Here is a 20,443-nt window from a genome sequence, read left to right as displayed (position 1 = left end):
TATCATTTCAATATCAATGAGACGCCTACTACTTGTTATGCCCCTCCTGCGCACTAGCTGGCGCTGTGTACCACAATATGTTGTAATCCACCTCAATAAGAGTCTGGAGGAGAAGAATCTCCAGAGATGACATGCTTTTGGCCATGTCATGTTGGTTTCCCCGTCAGACATGAGTGAGTGTTTAAAACAACTTTTATGTTGAAATGGATTGTTTTGGACAGACATAAGCTTACGTTGTTTTGCACAAGCTAAAAAATAAATAAAACATTTCAGCCCGATTACGATTCTGTGTTTTAATTTCTTTGCGCTATAGAGCTGGAGCATCTTTTTTCATACTATTTTGTACATGCAGACCTGCGAGTATAAAATAATTCCAAGGGGAACAGAGTGGATGTTTGTTTTTTAATGCACCCTGCTATGATTACAAATCGCTATTTAAAGGGGTTTTCACGTTTTGACAGTCTCAACAAAGTGTTTTGATGAAGGAATACGTAGGAAAACGTTATCACGCGGCACTCTGTAAACACTCATTGTTTTTCACTGTTTTTTTTATGGACTAGAATAGTTTTTCATACCAATACTGAGTGTAATTATGACTATTGCTGCGTTAGCGTCACTTTGTGATTCGGCATGGACCGATTCCCGGTTTGCTGTGGTTTTAAAATGGGACTTAAAAGGAATAATTCAAACAGAAGAACAATGTTACCATTTATTTATTTATTTAAATTTAATATGGTACACATTTCTTCTGTACAAAATATTCAATATTTTGTTTTAAAATAAAATACCATTCAATGGATTAAAAAAAAATATATTTTGTTAATCCATTTTTCTTTCTTAATAATGCCAGCCGGTACTAGTTAGCTCCAAGGACAAAATGAGTAGCTGATATTCCGTTAGCCCACGGTCTAAAAATAGCTCACCAGCGATGGGACATTGGGACATACTAAGAATAATTCTTACAGAAAAACAATGTTACCATTTATTTGTTTATTTATGGTACACATTTCTTCTGTAAAAAAATATATTCAATAATTTTTCAAAAAATAAAATAGCATTCAATAGATTAAAAAAAATGCTACTGTTGTTTACCCACATTTTTTTAAATATATAATGCCAGCAGGTACTAGTTAGCTAGTTAGCTCCAAAGACAAAATGAGCAGCCCACGTTTAGGTAGCCCACGGTCTGTTCTAAAAAATAGCTCACCAATGATGGGACACTATGGGACTTAAAAGGAATAATTCAACAATGTTACCATTTATTTAAATTTAATATGGTACACATTTCTTCTGTACAAAATAATATTTTGTTTTAAAATAAGATACCATTCAATGGATTTAAAAAAATGATATTTTGTTAATCCATTTTTTTTTCTTAATAATGCCAGCCGGTACTAGTTAGCTCCAAGGACAAAATGAGTAGCCCGCGAGTAGTCCACGGTCTGTTCTAAAAATAGTTCACCAGTGATGGGACACTGGGACTTACTAAGAATAAATCTAACAGAAGAACAATGTTACTATTTATTTAAACATAGCATGGTTCACATTTCTTCTGTGCCAAATATTAAATATTTTGTTTAAAAATAGCATTCAATGGATTAAAAAAAATAAATCTATTTTTGTTTACCAAAATATTATTATTTAAAAAGGTAATTTTAGAGCTGCAGTTTTACTACCATGATACCATAATACTGCAATATTTCTGCAGTATTTCATTCATCATACCATCAGAATCTAATGTTAGTGTAATACCATTTTTTTGGGCCTCCGATGCAGATTCCGATACCCAGCTTTGCGGTATCGGCCGATGCCTGTTGTTTTTTTTCTCAACATGAAAGAGCTGTCCTGCCATTGGTTCAGAGCAATCAGGGGCCAATAGGATATCTTGGCTCGGCATGCAGTGAACATGTCACACCTCAGTAAATGTCGCAAGACACAAGACGCTGCATCCAAAGTCCTATATTTACGTCATAAATACCGATATCAGTAAAGGTATCGGAACAACACTATCCAATATCGGGCCATGCCTATCCGTGATAGACTACAGCTAATTTCGATTTATTTCAGGTTACATAGGAACGGAACATGGTCGTAAACCACGGACCCCTGTATCATCTTCAACTTGAGCCTATCAGTTTATAAACAACTCGGACCCGAACTCAAACACAAACCTTTAAGAGGCTGTTTGCTTTACAACTAATTATTAAATAAATATTTCCTTTCCATCACTCACTGCTGACAATTTCCTGACAACATCATAAAGCATAGTCTTAAAAAAAAAAAAGTAGGAGGGTTAAGGTTAAGTTGGGTAAAAGCAAGGGTGGAAAAAAAAATCCCCAAAAAGGAAAATCCATGGAAATGTGGTCTTGCTCCACTATTTTATTAAAGTTTATGCAAAAAAAAAAAAAAACCCGGAAGGATATTGACTCTGCATGGCTCCTGCATTTGTGAAATGAAGTTAGTGAAAAATGGTCAATAGATAGAAGATTATGCGGTTCCAGGAATTTACCACTGTATAGGATATTGATTACAAGCAACTTACAGAGATTGGGGTGCATCCATAAGCTATTAGCATTGAGCCACACTTCATGAACAATTACAAGCAAAATCTGATAAGGCTTTCTCTTCTTCACTTTCTGCTCAGCACATATTGAAGAAATAGCTTCCCTGCCGTCTGAAAAAGCGCCCGCCTTCGCTGGCCTCCACCTGAGAAAGGCGGGTCATTGAGCCCAATCCATTTTTTTAGCACTGCCACTTTCCAGCAAATGCATCTCTGACGGGTTATCTCTTGAGGTTGTGCATACATCAAATAGAACTGACAAGTGTGTCTTTGGGTTGTTTTTTTTTTTTTTTTTTTTTTGTGCTTATGTTGTGCTCCCGTGGGTTTACCAGGAAACAGATGACTCGCACAGTTTGCTCCTGTGCAGCAACGTATCTCGACGGGTAGTTAACGCAGCGAGTCTTATTCTTTCTATAGATTCCACCGATTTTAGACCTTACGCGCACTCGAAGCCGCCTGTCACACGGTCAGGTCCGAGCGACATGAGGGAAGGCGGGTCTAACCTGATAGCATCTCTGTGGCTAATCTCTGGATGGAGGAATGTGTAGAGGGCATTGGGAAAAAACAACAGGAACATAAAGTCTGCCACATAGAGAAAGAGCAAGTGAATTATAGTCTGCAGCGGATTGCAGAAAGACACAAAAGATGGCAAAGGTGTACTCCATTCACCAGGGTACGCTTTGAAATGGTAAACGCTGATGCCGTATCTTTATCACAGCAACCTGACACTTGTCAAACCGAGAACAGGCAGAATGCAATCCTTTTGTGTACTTTGCATTCAATCTTTGTATCTCACAGAAATGCTGATTCTCTATCGCCCAATCTAAGGGCTGTGTGGTGTCCAACTTTAGGTACCAAAAAAAAAGAAGTATAACCCAGTCATGGTACTGGGACAATAGGAATGAACTAGGGTGTCCAGAAGTCCGTTTTTCACCGGGACAGTCCCGTTTTTGCGCCTTGGGTCCCGAATCCTATTGTTTTGTTAAGATATTAGGCACGTCCTGTCCTTGCGTCCTGTTTTTTTACTTGGGGTGTGAATTGCCTAGTACTTGGCGATTCGATTCATAGGTCACGATTCGATTCGATACCGATTAATCCCGATACGAATCTATGAATTGATTACTGCAATATTTTTAACTCAAATTTAAAAAATACTAATCAGTAAACTTGTACATGTATACTGTAAGATTTGTATGAAAATGCATTTATTGATCTGAAAATTCAGGCTTATAACTGAGCCACTGCATTTAACAAACAGGTTGCAGTCTGTTTCATGTCTGAACAGCACTGAAATAAAATATTAAGGCTTAATGTTCCATTAATATAACATTCTTCCATGCTTAATGTGTGAATCCTTACTAAGTAAGACGTTTTGTTGAATATTTCCATTAAAAAATGTATGTTTAAAAATCGGCCGCATATTGAATCGATTCGAAAATTGCGCGCTGTCATATCGCGATATATTGCCGAATCGATTTTTTCCAACACCCTTATTTTTTATGTTAATCACACAGCGACTCATACGATAAACCCATTAAAAGGAAATTTACCTATTAAAGTCCTTCCTATTTGCGTTTGCGTTCTCATTCGCATCCGCAACTTATCGGTAGAATGTGTGTTGTTTTTATACCGGAACTAGCAATAGAATCATGGGAAAGGTTGGGGGTGAGTCCGCACCTGATGACATCATAGAGTGAGAACCCACTCGTTTTCTCGGGTTGGGAGGGGCTGGTGCTTGGAGAGCAGAATGACCTAGAATTTCTCATAGAGTTGCGAATGGAGGAAAACACCACTTCGGTGATGTTTTTGGTGATGAATTAGCATTTTAAGTAGGGATGCTCCGATTGATCGGCCACCGATCATGATCGGCCGATATTCATGACAAAGTACGTGATCGGAATATTCGATCAAAGCCTTTTATTCCCGATCAAAAATCTGATCATTCGCAGGTCATGCTTTGCAGCCTGCCTGGCCTGTGAGACCGGACTCAGGGCAAAAAAACTCTTCTTCCGTCCCCCTCCCCACTCGCGGCAACACAGAGATAAACATGTCGTCGGCTCGAGAGCGATGAATTCACACTGACTGCGGAGCGGTCTCCGTACGACATGTGTAAATAGTGTTATTCTGTCTTTTTTGGGGGGAGGGGCTTGTTTTTTTTGTCTTTTAAATGTCTGACTCACGTCAAGCTATGTAGTTAGCTTGCTTCCGTCCTAAAAAAAACGAGTTTGTTTTATTTTGAAATATACCGAAGCTACCTTGATGCCGACGTTCCTGTCCGGCTCATGTAATCTGGGTACCAAATCCAGACACATGTTACTATATTTGCCATTTTGGGACACTTCACCACTTTTGATTAAAAAAAAAAAAAAAAGGAAAAGAAAATGACAGCGCCTATTTAAAGGAACCAAACTGTATTTCTTGGACCTTTAAAGCACTTGAGTACATACAGTACTGCAGAATGTGCAGATACTGCTGTCGTGCTCCCTGCTGCCCCTTGAAAATGTGCACTGTAACATACACAGATTGTAAATTAAAAAAATGCACCCCCCCCCCCCCCCACCCCCCCCCCGAACCCCCAACCCCCACCCACCTAGCATCCACCATCTGGCCTTCCGAGGGCTCAGATGTCTCTGGGGTAAAGTGAGCTGCTAGGGGTACCGTGCGTGGACATATATGTGTATGTAGTCTTTCGGAATGGTGCAGAAACCAGGAGAGTTACAGTTCACGTTACAAAGCTGCATAAAAAAAAAAAATGTGAAAAATGATATCGTGATGAAACGAATATGCAAGCACGCCATTCGTTCAAACCCCCGGCACCTGCCCGCAAATGAGGGCAGTACTTTTACACAACAAGCATCACATTTACAAACGCCGCAAGTACACAAGCAGCAGAAGGGCCGAAACACTGGTGGTCTTTTCAATGCGGGCAAAAATAAGGGTTCCATCACGGAACGAGGCCACGTTTGCCGCCCCTGCTCACCGTAATGGCTTTAGCCCCGCTGCCAACAAGGCAGGCAACTAACTGTACATCACACACACGGCGGTACAAAAACGGGAGGACATTTTAATTCTGCGTCAGGTGGTCTCAGCGGTAGCGCCCTGTGGGCAAAATCAACTGGAGTCTGTTGAGTGATACCGCCTGAAGCAGAAAGAACAGTTCGGTGAGATGCTGAACTTTATTGTACTCTGTAAATAAGGACACAGCCGGAGCGCTTATCCGTTAAGCTCAACAGGGATGAACACAGTTAGTCTTCTGTTTAAAGTGAAATCTAAAGCTAAAATGTTTACAATGAAGGTAAATTAAAAGCATGTTAGCAATTCTATAAATAGTTAAGAATAATATTTGACTACATAACTCTATTTCATTGTAAAAACAAAAACAAAAACAAAAAACTATACAGGAAGTGACATCATCGACCTGGAAATTGCATCGCGGAAACAAAAAGTACAGAACAGTATTTTATTTATTTATTTTTTTAATATTACAAGAGAAAATAAAACATTTTCTGATCTGAGAATAAAAGTGCACGTTTGACCTGAAAAACATAATATTATATTATATTATTATAATATTACTAGAAAAACTATATTTTATGACAAAGTTGTGATATTATGGAGAAAACAACACCACAAGGTTTACAAAATGTAGTTGAAATATTACAAAGAAAAAAGAAAGAAAAAAATATCCATGGGTAAATACGCAAAACTCCAAGAAATGTCCCCCAAAAATTAAGAGGGAATTTTTTTTTTTATAAAATAACAAAGTCAATATATTCCTTGTGGGGGGAAAAAGGAAAAACATTTCAGCTTTTCTGAGATGTCAAACATGTCACCTTTGGCAAATTGCATTTCAAAAGTTCCTTGTTAACAAGATTTTGCTGTCAAGAAATATGTGTCCACGGTTACCCAACAAAATGTTCTGTTCCACGTGGTGGACTTTAATTACACGTGTTCTATACTTTCGTCTATTTCCGCTTGATGCAGACGGTGAGAAATGGAATATTTTGCTGCTAGTGAGTTAGCACCAACATCAACACACCAACCTGTAATTTGCCTTTTTTTTTTCTTTTTTTTTTAGTACAGTATAGGATCGTCAGAGAAAGAGAAATGTCATAGTACAGCACACTCCACATACATCACATGCCTTTGGTATGATCGTGGTTATGTACAACTTCGCATTGTTGTTCATCCCCATTTCTGTAGCATTATTATTTGAAAAAGATGTTGATTTGGCGATGTTTATGTAAGCGTTAAGTTTATGCTAACACTCGCTAGTTGCGTTAGCACAATAATATCATACTTTAGCGGCTGAGGTCATGTCTAATTGATTAATTCATTCGTGAATAAGTAGTTCATATAATCTGCACATTAAAGGTGTTTTATTTTAATATTTACTTTGTATGGTGTGAAGTGAAAAGTGATACTCATTTCTATTAGTCTAAAAAAAATTCCACTTTTGCTAGCAAGAATATGAAAACCTAGAATTTTTTTTGATTGTACATTCAGAACAGATTAATCAATCGTTAGTTAACTAGTGAAGTCATGTGATTAATTACAATTAAAAGAATGTAATCGCCTGACGCCCCTAATTTAAAAATTATTATATTATTAAAAATGAGGGGCGGCAGACGATTAAAATGTGTAATCGTAATTAATCGCATGACTTCAATAATTGACTCATGATTAATCACATATTTTATATATGCCATTTTTTTTTCTAGGTTTTCATAAAAAAATAAAATGAGAAAAAAAAGTTAAACTAATAGAAATAGTTCACATGAATTTTTGACATCTAGAGTCATCAATGGCAGTGAATGAGTTAAAAGATATCGGGTACTCATGGAGACTGCTGGTACAAGCCAACGATATTTTAAAAAAAAATCTGACATCAAGGATGTCCTACTCGCCAGTAGATGGTGCCAGTGAGACTAAAAGTATCTTGGCTGCAACCAAGCAGCATTTTGTTGTCTAAAAAGTGAGCCAACATGAAATCAGTTATGGGAAGTTAAGCAACATCAACGCAAACCTCCATAAAGGCACTACTATTTATAGCACAGCATTCCGAGGAACTGGTTGGTTGTGGCTCATCTCGAATCTGAGTAAATCTGTACCTTAGCTTAGCCGTCCATGTCAGATAACAGAGTTCTCGCAATTATGCAGTCTTGCTCAATTTCTGCTTGTTTGCCAAACACACACACAGCCTGTCTAAAACTAACCCCCCCCTCACCCCCCCCCCGCCCAATCCCCCCCCCCCCCCCCCCCCGCCCAGCTTGTCTCACTTTCCACGCCCAGTCTACCGTTGTACCGTATCCCCGGTCATTCCCCCCCCCCAACCTTTTGGTTCCAGGCTGTTAAATGAGCAGGTTTATTTAAGCCTAATTGGTTTAAGGGCAAACAGAAACAAGCAATGGAGAATTAGGACCGTGTCTGGCAAGTACCACTACCACATACCGCAGGGGGGGTTAAGGGGAATCCAGGGTGACTGAGGGAGCCTGTCACATGAGGAAGGTGCACCAAGAAGTCGGACGAATGAAGAAGAAATGCTGCTAATGGACTCCACGTCCTCGTTCTTATACGGATGCCTCGTTAACTGTAATTGTCAAAGAGAATTTTAGAAATGAGTCCGTTTAAGGTTAATTTCAGATCAATGTAGGCTAATTACATACTCTAACTGTCAAAAAGAGTAAAGGATATTGAATTGTCTCTGAAAGAAATGAGGGAAGAATGAAGAGACCATTGAATTTAGAGCAGGGGTTCTAAATTGGTAGGCCGGGACTAAAAAGTGGGTCATGGACCCATTTTGGGTGGGTCACAGCTAGAGCTAGTAAAAAATAAAAAATAAATGATGTCTTTGTATTCAGATTTTCTCAGAGCAAATTCCCAAATACAATAGAACCCAGGCTTCAAAACAAACATGGCGAAGTGGCCTTTAGCTGTTATGCTGCACACAAAGTGGAATCAGTTGCCAATGGAAGTGAAGTTGTAAATGCTTTTAAACCCAGGTTAAAACTAAAAGATTTTTCTCATTCCTCAAGTAGTTTTTGGCATTAGTAATTTAGTAATTATTTCCTTTGATTTGAAATGTCTTTAAAAATCATTTGGTTGTAAATGGGCTTAAATTAATTCAATGTATGTTTGTTTGTTTTTATATAATTTTAATAAGCTACCTTTGTGAATGTATTCAGTTTGTACTGTTTGTCAACGCTTTTAGATGTTGAGCTTTTGGTTGTGTTAGCTTGTGTATGAAATGTGATATATACAGAAAATAAAGTTAGCTTGCCTTGCTACCAGCTACTCCATAAGCAAAGCAAGTAAACAGTGCAACTCAGCCGTTGGCTAGTTAACGTCATAAGCTAGCAATGAGCTTTTTGCCAAACTCATTTGAAACACAGACTCATTCTAAATTTAAAGAAAATATTTGTAGTGTTCTTAACTATACGATAGGCCGCTACGTTGCAACATCGACTTTGGGTACCATCGGTGCATTTGTCTGCAAAGGCGTCACAACCAAAGACTTGATCTCACCCTCAAATTAGCATGTGAAAGGTGATAAGAGCGCTAGCGATAATTTGACTTCTCAATGCAACGCACTTACACACAAACACACAACCACGCACACACATTAAAAAAAAAGATGAAAAGAGCAACACGCTGGAGTTCAGATCAGATTTGAACCCGCCTGTGGGACAAGCTCGTTTCAATTAGTGACCCAAACAAGGAAATCGCATTCATCCTTGTTACCGGGGTAACCCCAGGAGCAGCATCCCTCCCCATCTGTTTCCCAACCTCACCATCTTTTCAAACAGGCAACAACACCCAAGCCCTTTTTTTGCACACGAGCACATGCAGTACACACAGAGGCCACAGTGGAAAGAATCACACCGTTGGGACCGGGTCATCATTTTATCCTGCTACATTATGAGTTATTTTAACTTCAAAACGAAAGAGCAAGTGAACGATAAAATGAGAGGAGATACTGCGGATGTCTGACCATGGCGGTGTGTCCCTTCGGGTCCCGCGGCGGAAATGAAAAACATATTGACGAGAGGATACATTAGCTTCTTATGGCGACGCTACTGCTTCCTGCGCAGATAACCGCGTGTGTGTTGTGAGAAATAAAACAGGGCGGAGGGGACACATGGATGGACTGATTGTTATGATAGAGAGCAGCGGGGGCGAACGAATGGCCCGTGGGCTTTTCACCGCCTTTTGAAAGCATTTGAACCGGCCTAAAAAAAAAAGAAAACGTTATACAAACTTTTTTTTTTTTTACTCATTCACTGCCATTGACGGCTATAAACGGCAAAAAATCATTTTAACTATTTCTATTAGTTTAACGTTTTTTAAACACTTTTGTTAACAAGAGTATGAAAACCTAGAATTTTTTTATTGTACATTTAGAACAGATATGAAATTTGTGATTAATGGCGAGTTAACTAGTGAAGTCATGGAATTCATTACGATTAAAAACTTTAATCGCCTGATGCCCCGAATTTTTTATCTTTTTTTTATTCATTCACTGCCATTGACGGCTATAAACGTCAAACATTCATTTTAACTATTTCTATTAGTTTAACCTTTTTTTTTTAAACACTTTTGTTAACAGGAGTATGAAAACCTATAATTTGTTATTGTACATTTAGAACCGATATAAAATGTGTGATTAATCATGAATTAACTAGTGAAGTCATGTGATTGATTACAATAAAAAAATATATATCACCTCTTGCCCCTAATTTTTAATAATCTTTTTTTTAAACAAATTTATGGCAGTGAATGAGTTAATGAATAATATATTCACAATACTGTAGCATGCTTGTTTTGCCTTTACCCAAAAGACACTCTTCTTCTATTGTTATCTCTTTGGCCGCTGCTGCTTTTGCAGCGTAGAAGAAGAAAATGTATCAGTAGAAGAAGAACATCTTGTCAAGGCAGCGTAAGCTCAAGGGAAACAAATTAAGGTCATATTTTGTTTCCCGGCTTGTGTTAAATAAACACATAATAGAGGATCAGGCTGCATTTTTCAATTTCCAAGAAAGGTAACACGACTGGTTCATGCTCGATGGAGATAGCAACACTGCCTCCTTGTGGACGGAGGAGGAAGGGGCAATTAGACAAATGCGAATATCTGAGGTCCTGTGTGTGTGTTTTGTGAATATCTTGAAACAGTGTAATGTTTGTCTCAAAAATTCACGCACGTGCCCGCCGATCCACAAACACACATTTGCCAGCTCACAAGTAGAACTGAACTTCTACAAATGGTAAATCAGGATAAAGTCGTTAACAAACGTGAACATCGCGGATACGTTTATGAATCTGAAAAACATGAAAATCACGGCTCGTTTGTGTGAATCATTTTGAAAAAAAATCTCTCCCCATGCGCGAGAGACGGCCTCGCGTAAAAGTACTTTGTGTACCAGGATTCCTTGTCCAGTGAGCATGTGCAAAAGCCAAACCAATGCCTCGTTATAACCAAGAATTTGGGTTAGAAAAGGGATAACCCAGAGGTCTTATTCGGGTAAAGAGCATATTCTTTTTTTTTTGTGTGTTTACATGGCCTTATATTGGCAATATTTGGGTTTTTACAGGGGTTTTTTCATCTTATATGTTGCATCCTATTCCAGCCAACCAATCACAGGGCACATACTAGACAAACTATCCACAAATCACACTCACACATATGAACTATTTTCAGTCTTCCATGAACCTAACATGAATTGCTGACAACATGCCCACAAGATTCAAACCCTGACCCTCAGAATTGCGAGACAGGTGTGTGTGCTCCTCGATCAATAAACATTTGTCATATTTTTTTCAAATGAAAGGAAAAGGGCCCACCAGCTCTGCATTAGCTACATATAAATGCTTTTGGACTATCGATTTGAAAGATTTTTAGCAATGATAAATGGCGGTGCCTTCAGTGTTTCAACAAAATAGCAACAATAACAGCATTTATTTACACTCTTACATTAAATGTAGGAATACTTGTCCAGACCGAGTGTGTGGACGCAGGGTTGAAGGCACTCGTGAGCAACAGAAATGCATTTAATTAAAAGACGATTAGAGCAACGTTGCAAACGCTCAAATCACAAGCCTGTGGTTGATCCACTTGTATGACACTCCAGCATCCTTGCGTCAAAGTGCACAAAAACATTCCCAAAGTCTCAAATAGAAGTCTTCCAACATAGAACTGAATTATGCAAATGTTTTGTTTGTGTGTTGTTTGTTTGTTTGTTTGTTTTACCTTCCATTGCTGAACAAGTGATGACCATCACGCCAACGAGCGCAAACAAATCCACTCTCATGGCAGAATGTTGGGGCGCTCCACAGCTTGTCCACCCAAATTGCCAACACGCCCGCAGGGTTGCGCGTTCAAGGACTCCTTCACTTCTCGGCAAGCGGGTACTCCAGCAGATCGTGTCGGGAGTCACATTTCAAGGCGTAGTAAACAAAAAGTGTGTCACAAGGGCGCTCGCTGCGTGGAAAGTGTTTCAGGTGGAGCAGGCAAGCCGGCTGCGAGTGAGGGGAAAGTGGAAGCAAGGGACACGCGGGGCGGCGAGGGGGAGAGCCGACATTGCGTGCTGTGAAGGCAGCGGGAGGCTCTGTAGCCAATCAGCAGCGGAGAGAGGAACTCGCTGACCAATCAGGAGTAGGGCTACGCCCAGCCGCACGCTGTCAAAACAGAAAACTTCTTCGACCCGCTCGAAGCCGTCTCCGTTGAACTGAAAGGAAGTGGCACCCCCAGCTGGATTTGTTTTGCTATTACATCTACTACTTGTGAGTATTTGTCTCTAATGTCCACTTTATAAATGCTTCTCATTTTTTTACCACCTGAAAAAAATACTTGAGTCTACAAGTACCGCTATAATGGACAAGACATTTATAATAGACAAAAGGAGGGAATAAAACTGTTGCTTAGTGTATTTTAAATGGATTTTTTTTAATTATTATTTTTATTATTATTATGAAAATGGATGGATTATTATTATTACAATAATTAAAATTAATACGTCGATTATTATTATTATTATTATTAATAATAATAATAATAATGATAATAATAATGATAATAATAATGATACAGAGCTTTGTTACAGCTGGGCCTGTTGTTATTGTGCTACATAAATAAAGTGGAGTTAACTTAAATACAACTAAAAGGGAGACTACTCCAATTTGAATGTAAATGAACACGTAATGCTTCATTATACTTTCATATACATTATGTAGAGGTCAAATTTACATATCAAAGATGTTATTTAGCGAGCCACCAGAGCCCTCCCAAAGCATATTACAAAAAGTTGACGCAAACATCAAATCCTATATATATATCCATAATCGACGGTGTCGGGCCAAAAGCGTGTACCTCCAAAATTGTCACTTTTCAAAACCTGGAAGGACCCACACAAAAACTGGCAGAACATGCAAACCCCACATAGGAGGACCTGAGCCAAAACTTGAACCCAGAACCCCTTGACTGTATGAGATTATTGTTATTAATTCTGTTGAAGCTTGTAACCGATGATGGAGTGGATGGAAGAAGTATGACAGTTTTTGTGTCGTATCTATTTTCATTCCACAATGACTGTATAATTTGTTCACCCTCCATTTCCACCTTGTTATAGACATTTCCCATAATGAAGTCGGCCACTGCATAAATGTCAATTGTTCCCACTATGCTCCTTAATAGCTTTGGTAAATTAAACCGCTCCTCCAAATAATATTAAACAGCCACTGCACATTATATCCACCCCTTCACTCCTTTTTGGCGCTTTGCTTGTATGCATGCACAACTCTACAGATGGTCTATTTATATAATTGACTTTTTTTCCCCGTTGCAGGGGCACAGAGGACCAGGGTACCGCGGGAGGGTGGCATTTGCTGTCACATAGCTGAGAACACAAATATACAGAACATACCTTTTTCTTTTTCTTTTTGTTACAAAAGTGGATCTCAAACTTTTAGATCAAGTACCACTTTAAAAATTACTTATTTCTCCAGACAGTATAATGTAGATTTCATTTTTTTTTAAGTATAACTATATGTACTTTATTAAGAGTAACATTATCCACAATTTGACATTGTGCTTACATATAAGAAAAAAATTACTATTCTAAGGTATTGGGTACTCATAGAGGCTGCCGATACCAGCTAATGTTACTTAAGGCCAAAAGGAATCTGACATTGAGTAAGTTTTCCTCAGCAAAAGATGGCGCTATACTATGGCAGTTTGGCACGTCAGCAAGTCAGAAAGAAAGGTCTGTTCACAATTTTATTGTCATTGTGTTAAATTTTTTATTTTATATTAAAAGTCTGAAAGAAGTGTTATTGGACATCCCTATTAAGTGCACACGCTAAAAACAGTTTGGTCAAAAATAACCCAAATTGGGTCAAAAAGGGATTCACACAACTTTTTTGGTTATTTAATTAACCCAAAAAGTTTGCTCAAATAAATTACCCACAACCCCCCCTAGTTATTGTATTTTTGGGGGGGTTATTCATTTTTTAATTGAACTTTTTTTCGGTTAAATAGCTAAAAATAAATAAAAAATAGTTGGTTGGGATAATTTTGGGCCAAATTCAAGTGGGTTATTCAATTAACCCAAATAGTTGGGTGAAAATGAATAACCCACAAACAACCCCAAAAACTGGGTCGCTATTAATTTTATTTGACCCAATTTTTGGGGTTTAATAGCTAAAAAAGTTGGGTCGAATCATTTTGGGTTATTTATTTAACACAAAAGGTTGGGTCAGATGAATAACCCACAAACACCCCCTGAAATTGGGTTGTTTAACTTTTTCAGTTAAATAGCTCCAAAAGTTGGTTGGGATAATTTTTGGGCCCAATTCAATTGGGTTATTCAATTAATCCAAAAAGTTGGGTGAAATGAATAACCCACAAACAACCCCAAAAACCGGGTGGCTTTGTGGGCTTTAAATTTTATTTGACCCAACATTTTGGGTTAAATAGCTCAAAAAGTTGGGTCGAATAATTTTGGGTTATTTATTTAACACAAAAGGTTGGGGATAAATAAATAACCCACAAATGAATCTCCCCAAAATTGCTTTGCAATTTATAGTTAAACTAATAATCCACAAAGTGTTTGGTGTGTTATTCATATGACCCAATTATGTTGGGTCGGTCCATTCTTGACCCATTTTGGGTTATTTTTTGACCCAACAGTTTCTAGAGTGCACTTTATGACTTCCCACCACTGGTGTATAGTGATGATATTTTTCACTGTGCAACATGACAGATCACAGCTTGGCCCTTTTTTGTGCAGTTTTTTGACATTGCCCCATAATAGCCATCTGGCCTTATTTTGTCCGAAAGCAGTAGTCATCATGACATCCCCGTGTCATCACCAACAGGAGCAGCACACAGCAATCTGTTCCTGTTTGCTGTCCACACCCCTGTGGGGGCGAAGAGGAAGGAAGAGTATGCGGAAGATAAGAACAATAGCCTGGCTTCCGTTCCCGAACCCTCGTGTTGTACTGTACGTTTGTCTCCCCCACTCAAAGCCGCACGTGGTCCGCTTGAGCTCAGGAGCAATCGTGCGCGCAAGCACAACCTCCCACCTCCGTTTTAATTTCTTCTGGGACAGATTCCAAACAAAATGACAGGGAAACTTATTAAAAATGGGAATTTAGCGACTCGAGTGTGATTAGATGTTGTGTTTGGGTTCACCCGCCCTCGGCATGGTGTGAACTGACCTCACATTTATTGCGCTCTTGACCTTATGCGGGCAGTCATCCTCTTCTTCTGCATGAGCAGCGCGCCCTGACCTTCAGTGTGGCGTTTAGCTGTTTGCTGTCAGATTCGGACAGAAAGTATGAAATGTCGCACAACGCATGCTGTATTGTGATGTACCATAAAAGTGGAAGTCAAGTAAAAAAAATAATAATAATAATTTACAATAATAAGTTCTATGCACCCCCACTAGTCTAAACACGGTATTCAGATTAATATTGTGTTAATAGTTTTATTAATTGGTATGTTTTTTTAAAAATATATTTTATATTTATATTTTATATAAATATGCATGACAAAAATGCTGGTTAAAATATAGACAAAATGTGTGAAAATGTGCAAAATACATTGAATTTTTCATAATTCATTTTCCAAGGCATGTATAAAAGATCCGCTATCCTAACCCAACAACAATGAGTTTGAAGTAAACAATAAAATAACCACAAACTGGGAATCCCCCCCAGTGTGCATAAAAATGACCATTCACAAATTTGCCGAGCGAGAAACCAACATTATGTGCAAGAACTCATTTTGTAAATGTTTTTTCACAAAATTCAACTCTATGGTTTGTCCTGCATATTATTTCAAATCTGCAACAACAATGTTTTACTTTGCCTAGAGAGCCGTATAAGACCCAGTGGAAGTGCAACTAATACATGTCTGCCATCTAGTGGTGATCAGTGATATTACAAGTGAAAACTCAAGTTGACCCCTGAAGTTCACAGGTAGTGTTGTTGTTGTTTGATTTTTTCTTTTTCTTTATTCCCCAGGATGTTTTCTCCCAATTTTCCTTGGAAATCGTATAATAAATGTTAATCCGTTTTTTGTTTTTTTTGTTTTTTTAAAGATTTTTAGTATTGAGTTGCCCATACCTGCTTTAAGATGACGCAGCCCAGGTATAATTTAAAAATATTTGATCAAAGTTATTTTGAATTTATGAACTACAGTATTATTTATTTATTTATTGTTTTTTACCTTTTGATATTCAGGTAAGGCAATTAAGAATTAATTTTCATTCATAATACCAACCTAACAGCAGACAAAACGACAAAATAGCCACAAAATACAAAAAGGTTTTGCAGTGTAATATACTTAATGATAGCGAGCTCGTAGAACCAACCTTTTCAGCGTCGCGGGAGGCGGGGCTTTTATCCCAGCTACGAGGTTAAGCACTCAAGTAACGTTCCAAGCAGAGAAACTACTGTTAGCCAGCACACACACACACACACACACCGATATTGATTAATCTAATTCCAAGTCAAAATGGCGGTCAACTCGGTGAAAGGAAACTCTACCCCTCACTGAAAAGCATTGGATTTAAGATTGTTAAGATTATTTTTGATTTATTTTAAAATTGTCAATAAGGCATGTCGCACAATGTACAACGCAACCAAAGAAAAAGGAAAACTGCGCCCCCTGGTGTTAATTTAGTTAAACAATGCATTGAGGCTCCCTATACAGTACACTGCACGGTTCTTACTGAATCTCAAACAATGTGGCGAGCAGTGTTGGGAAAATAACTAAATTAACTAATAACTAAAAGTAATAATATAAATTTTCCCATTAACGAGTAGTGTAACTAATTACTTTCGAATTTTGAGTAATAATATTACATTTAAATAGTTGCTGTGTGACCAAAACATTCCTAATTAAAATTAAACAGCGCTAATAAATTAACCACCAGAGGGTGCTAGAACTGCACAAATGGAATACAACCTTGCCTCTTTAACAGATGTGCTGCTTTTAATATCGTGACGTGACGACAATGATATTGTGGCCATTTTAACATCGCAATATCACGACATTGCAGTTATCGTGACATGCCTGCGCTTCACAAGCGAGAAAAAGCCACCCAGCGACGTCTATGCAACGGAAAGTCAATCAGATGTGATTTTTTCTTCCACAAAAAGTGAAACGAAATTGTTATCTTTGGGAACATTGAAGGCAGGATAAAGAGAATCAGTTGTTCTGTTGTGTATATTTATATGTATATATATATATATATATATCTTGACCGCGTGCTCCAGACACGTCAATTTTATGGACAAAACTCACCGGCTGCGCACAGCTGCGGTCCGGCAGCTCCGTCGCCGACAACTTCCCGCCGTGTCTCGCGTGATCGCGCGCGATAACGTGGCATTAAAAACTACGACAAACACTTAGAAAGTCTGTGCTCAACATAGAAGCAGAAAGAGAGGTGGACTTCCTTTGATTGAACTGAATTGACGTTTCTTGCAGCATCAATTTTCAGGTTGTCCAAATGAAAAGGATGTGCCGTGTCATATTTAATCCACCTCCATTATAAATATCTCCTCGTCCATGTTCGCTGCAGTGAATTAAGCGTTAAGCATTGTGACGTTTTGCTGACATGATTGCGAAATAGGATCTTTTTTGAAAAGTAACCGGATTTTTTTTATTATTTTGAAACTGCGTCGGGTTTTCCTGTCCTGCTCGATGTGTTCTGTGCTAGTTTGCCATTTTGACGGATGCGTATAAATAGAAAATAGGACTATCCGCGCGGACGCAGCCGGTCCGCAGTCGATCCGCAGCGCACACGCTGCCGGTGTAATCTGAACAAGCTGATAGAATGGAAACGAATCGGCTGCAGGCTTTTTACTTTCTGGAACTGGATTCCCCAACCCTGCGTGTTTAGCAACGGTGGCAAATCCCTGCCACAGATTGGCGTTTAGCCACAGGTGTTTCTAATCAACTGCCAGGTGTATGAGCTCGTCTCCACCTGTGGTGTAGAAGGAACTGTGGCTAAATCCAAACTATTCCAGGGTTTTTACTTTCTGGATTCCGCAACCCTTGCGTGTTGAGCAGCGGCGGCAAATCCAAGTCCAGAAAGTAAAAACCCTGCCACAGTTTGGCTTTAGCCACAGTTGCTCAAGTACCTCTATCCAGCCTGTTTTCCATGTCTCCCCTCAGCTAACACAGTTGAGGATCGTTATCGGGCTTCATGCAGAGCTTGCCGATGAGCTGATGGTTTGAAACACCCGTGTTGGCTCCACGGAAAGAATTGACTGTTTTCAAGCTGCTGAATTAATGATAAAAAAAACGCAATTGCTTCAAATGGAGCTTCGTGAGACATTTAGGTGCCCCTGGAAATCCTAGGACTCCGCCAAAGCTCTTTCCCGTGCATGCGAGCCACCGGTTGCAGCTTCCAAGAGATTTCCTCACCGTCGCTCTCAATGCGGCGTGTGCCAGCTTATTCTGATGCGACGCTGATAAATGCGCTCTAATCACACACGAGGTTAATTGGGGCTCTTGTTGCTTCAACCTGCTTTTGTTCCAGCCAGCGGCGCCATTTGAAAAACGTTCTCATTAACCGCACGGCCCGGTGCTCCCTTCGCATTTCAGCGCGCGCCTCCCTTTTGCAAACAAAGGGGCTTCGACGTTGCCAACGTTTGACACGAGGCAAATTGTTATTTTTGAATCCACGTTATCCCGAGCCGGCTCACTCGAGTCTCATGAAGTCCGATTTCGGAGGTGGACTCGTTAATGAGGAGAAACAAAGCCAAAGCTGACGGTTCATCACCCGCCGCCGGCTCCCAGTGACAGGCCGTCCCCACGCTTTGTCATCCCCCGTGACGCTTTCACAGGGACTCTGTGACAACAACATCGCTCTTTTCCTCCTTTCCCGCCCCGCCCGCCCGCAAACTGACATCATGGAGCTTTTGCAGCTTTGAGCATACGCAATACACACAAACACGTATGGGTCAAATCCATCTGCCCTTTTGTCTGGCCGTTGACTGATGCCCTGTCATAGGCGGACCCAAGAGAAGCCCGCAGTTTGGGAATTTAAATGATTAAACATTAAATTCCTGGCGTATATGATCTGACACGTGCACTGCATGAATAATCCATTAGAGGGCAGCATCACCCAACTGATGGCTTTTCCAGTGACCTCGCAAGATCGCCCTAATTGAGAAAGGAGAGACGCCTGTACTTGTTAATAGTGGGAAATGTTCTTTTGTGATTTGTGGAAATTATATGTTATAAATGTACGTATTTAAAGCATTGTGACCGGATGTATCAAATATGACACAAATCACAAGTCATATGTGGAAGTAAATTTTCTTTTTTTTATTATTTGGTCAAAAAGACTAATAAGTTTATGCACAATGTGCTGATACATGAATCGTTATCAAAAGACATGAAGAGGCGCTTGCATAAGATTTTAAGCTATCCAAAACAAAACATATAAATCCCCGAAATTGGGGTACACAACAACTAACAAAGACTTGTAAAATATACTATAAAATGCATCACAGATCAAATAAGCTACTACCATTCACCAAGCCACCATTCTACATAAATATTAAGAACAACAAATAAATGCTATTCGAGGTCTTTTGTGCCAAAATTCCCATAAACCAAGTCAGTTAAAACATACAATATAAATAATTTATTATCTAAAATCGCCCGGTAAGTCAAAATAAATGTATTTATGTATTTAATCATTGCTACATATTTCCTAAAATAATTTGTTATACAATGAGCACATTGTAATGATAATAATAATAATTATAATAATAAAATAACAATAATAATAATTATTATTATTATATTAATATATTGATAATAATAACAATAATAATAATATAACAATACTAGTACTAATAAATATTAATATCAATATCAATATCAATATTAGGGTTCTTCAATACCACTTTTTTCAGACCGATACCGATGCCCAACTCTTGAGTAGTCATCAATATCGATACCAAATACAGATAACACTACTGCATAAAATTCCCTTAAAAAATTACAGATCATTTTATCGAAACACCTACAGTATATAATTCCAATATAGTATATTTTCTTTAAAAAAAATTAAATTATTTTTCTATTCCTCTAATTTCAAATTGTATTTCCTGATCGTAAAATGGCCACAAGACGGCGGCCGATACTGGTATTGGCCTCCGTCACGAGTACCGATACCTTTTGTATTGTATTGTTTTTTATTTGCGGGCTCTCAATAAACCGAACCTTTACTCGGGGAAGAAGGTATTTTCGATTTCAATCGGCTTCAACAGACGTACAGACAGGAATACAGCGCAGAAGCATTTCCGCTCTCTCGTTGATCAGTTCTGTCTCACAAGCGCCCTCTGCTGTCTGGATGTTGCAATATT

At 38.8% G+C, this 20,443-nt stretch overlaps 1 protein-coding gene across 2 annotated transcripts in view; it reads right to left on the bottom strand.

Annotated features, from left to right (window-relative positions):
* ephb1 (EPH receptor B1) overlaps positions 1-12,140 on the bottom strand; it is a 238,604-nt gene extending 226,464 nt beyond the window's left edge. For both annotated transcript variants that reach the window (XM_086072304.1, XM_086072312.1), the window contains exon 1: positions 11,805-12,140. In XM_086072304.1, coding sequence (XP_085928430.1) covers positions 11,805-11,865 — 61 coding nt within the window. In that variant the 5' untranslated portion in view covers positions 11,866-12,140. The remainder of the gene's footprint in view (positions 1-11,804) is intronic.
* Between the last annotated feature and the right edge of the window lie 8,303 nt (positions 12,141-20,443).

This window comes from Leptonotus elevatus, chromosome 1 (assembly GCF_054856555.1).
Source record: "Leptonotus elevatus isolate MCC_2025b chromosome 1, RoL_Lele_1.0, whole genome shotgun sequence".
Taxonomy (NCBI): domain Eukaryota; kingdom Metazoa; phylum Chordata; class Actinopteri; order Syngnathiformes; family Syngnathidae; genus Leptonotus; species Leptonotus elevatus.
The sequence above is the reverse complement of the archived record's forward strand: the minus strand, read 5'-3'. Positions and strand labels throughout refer to the sequence as shown.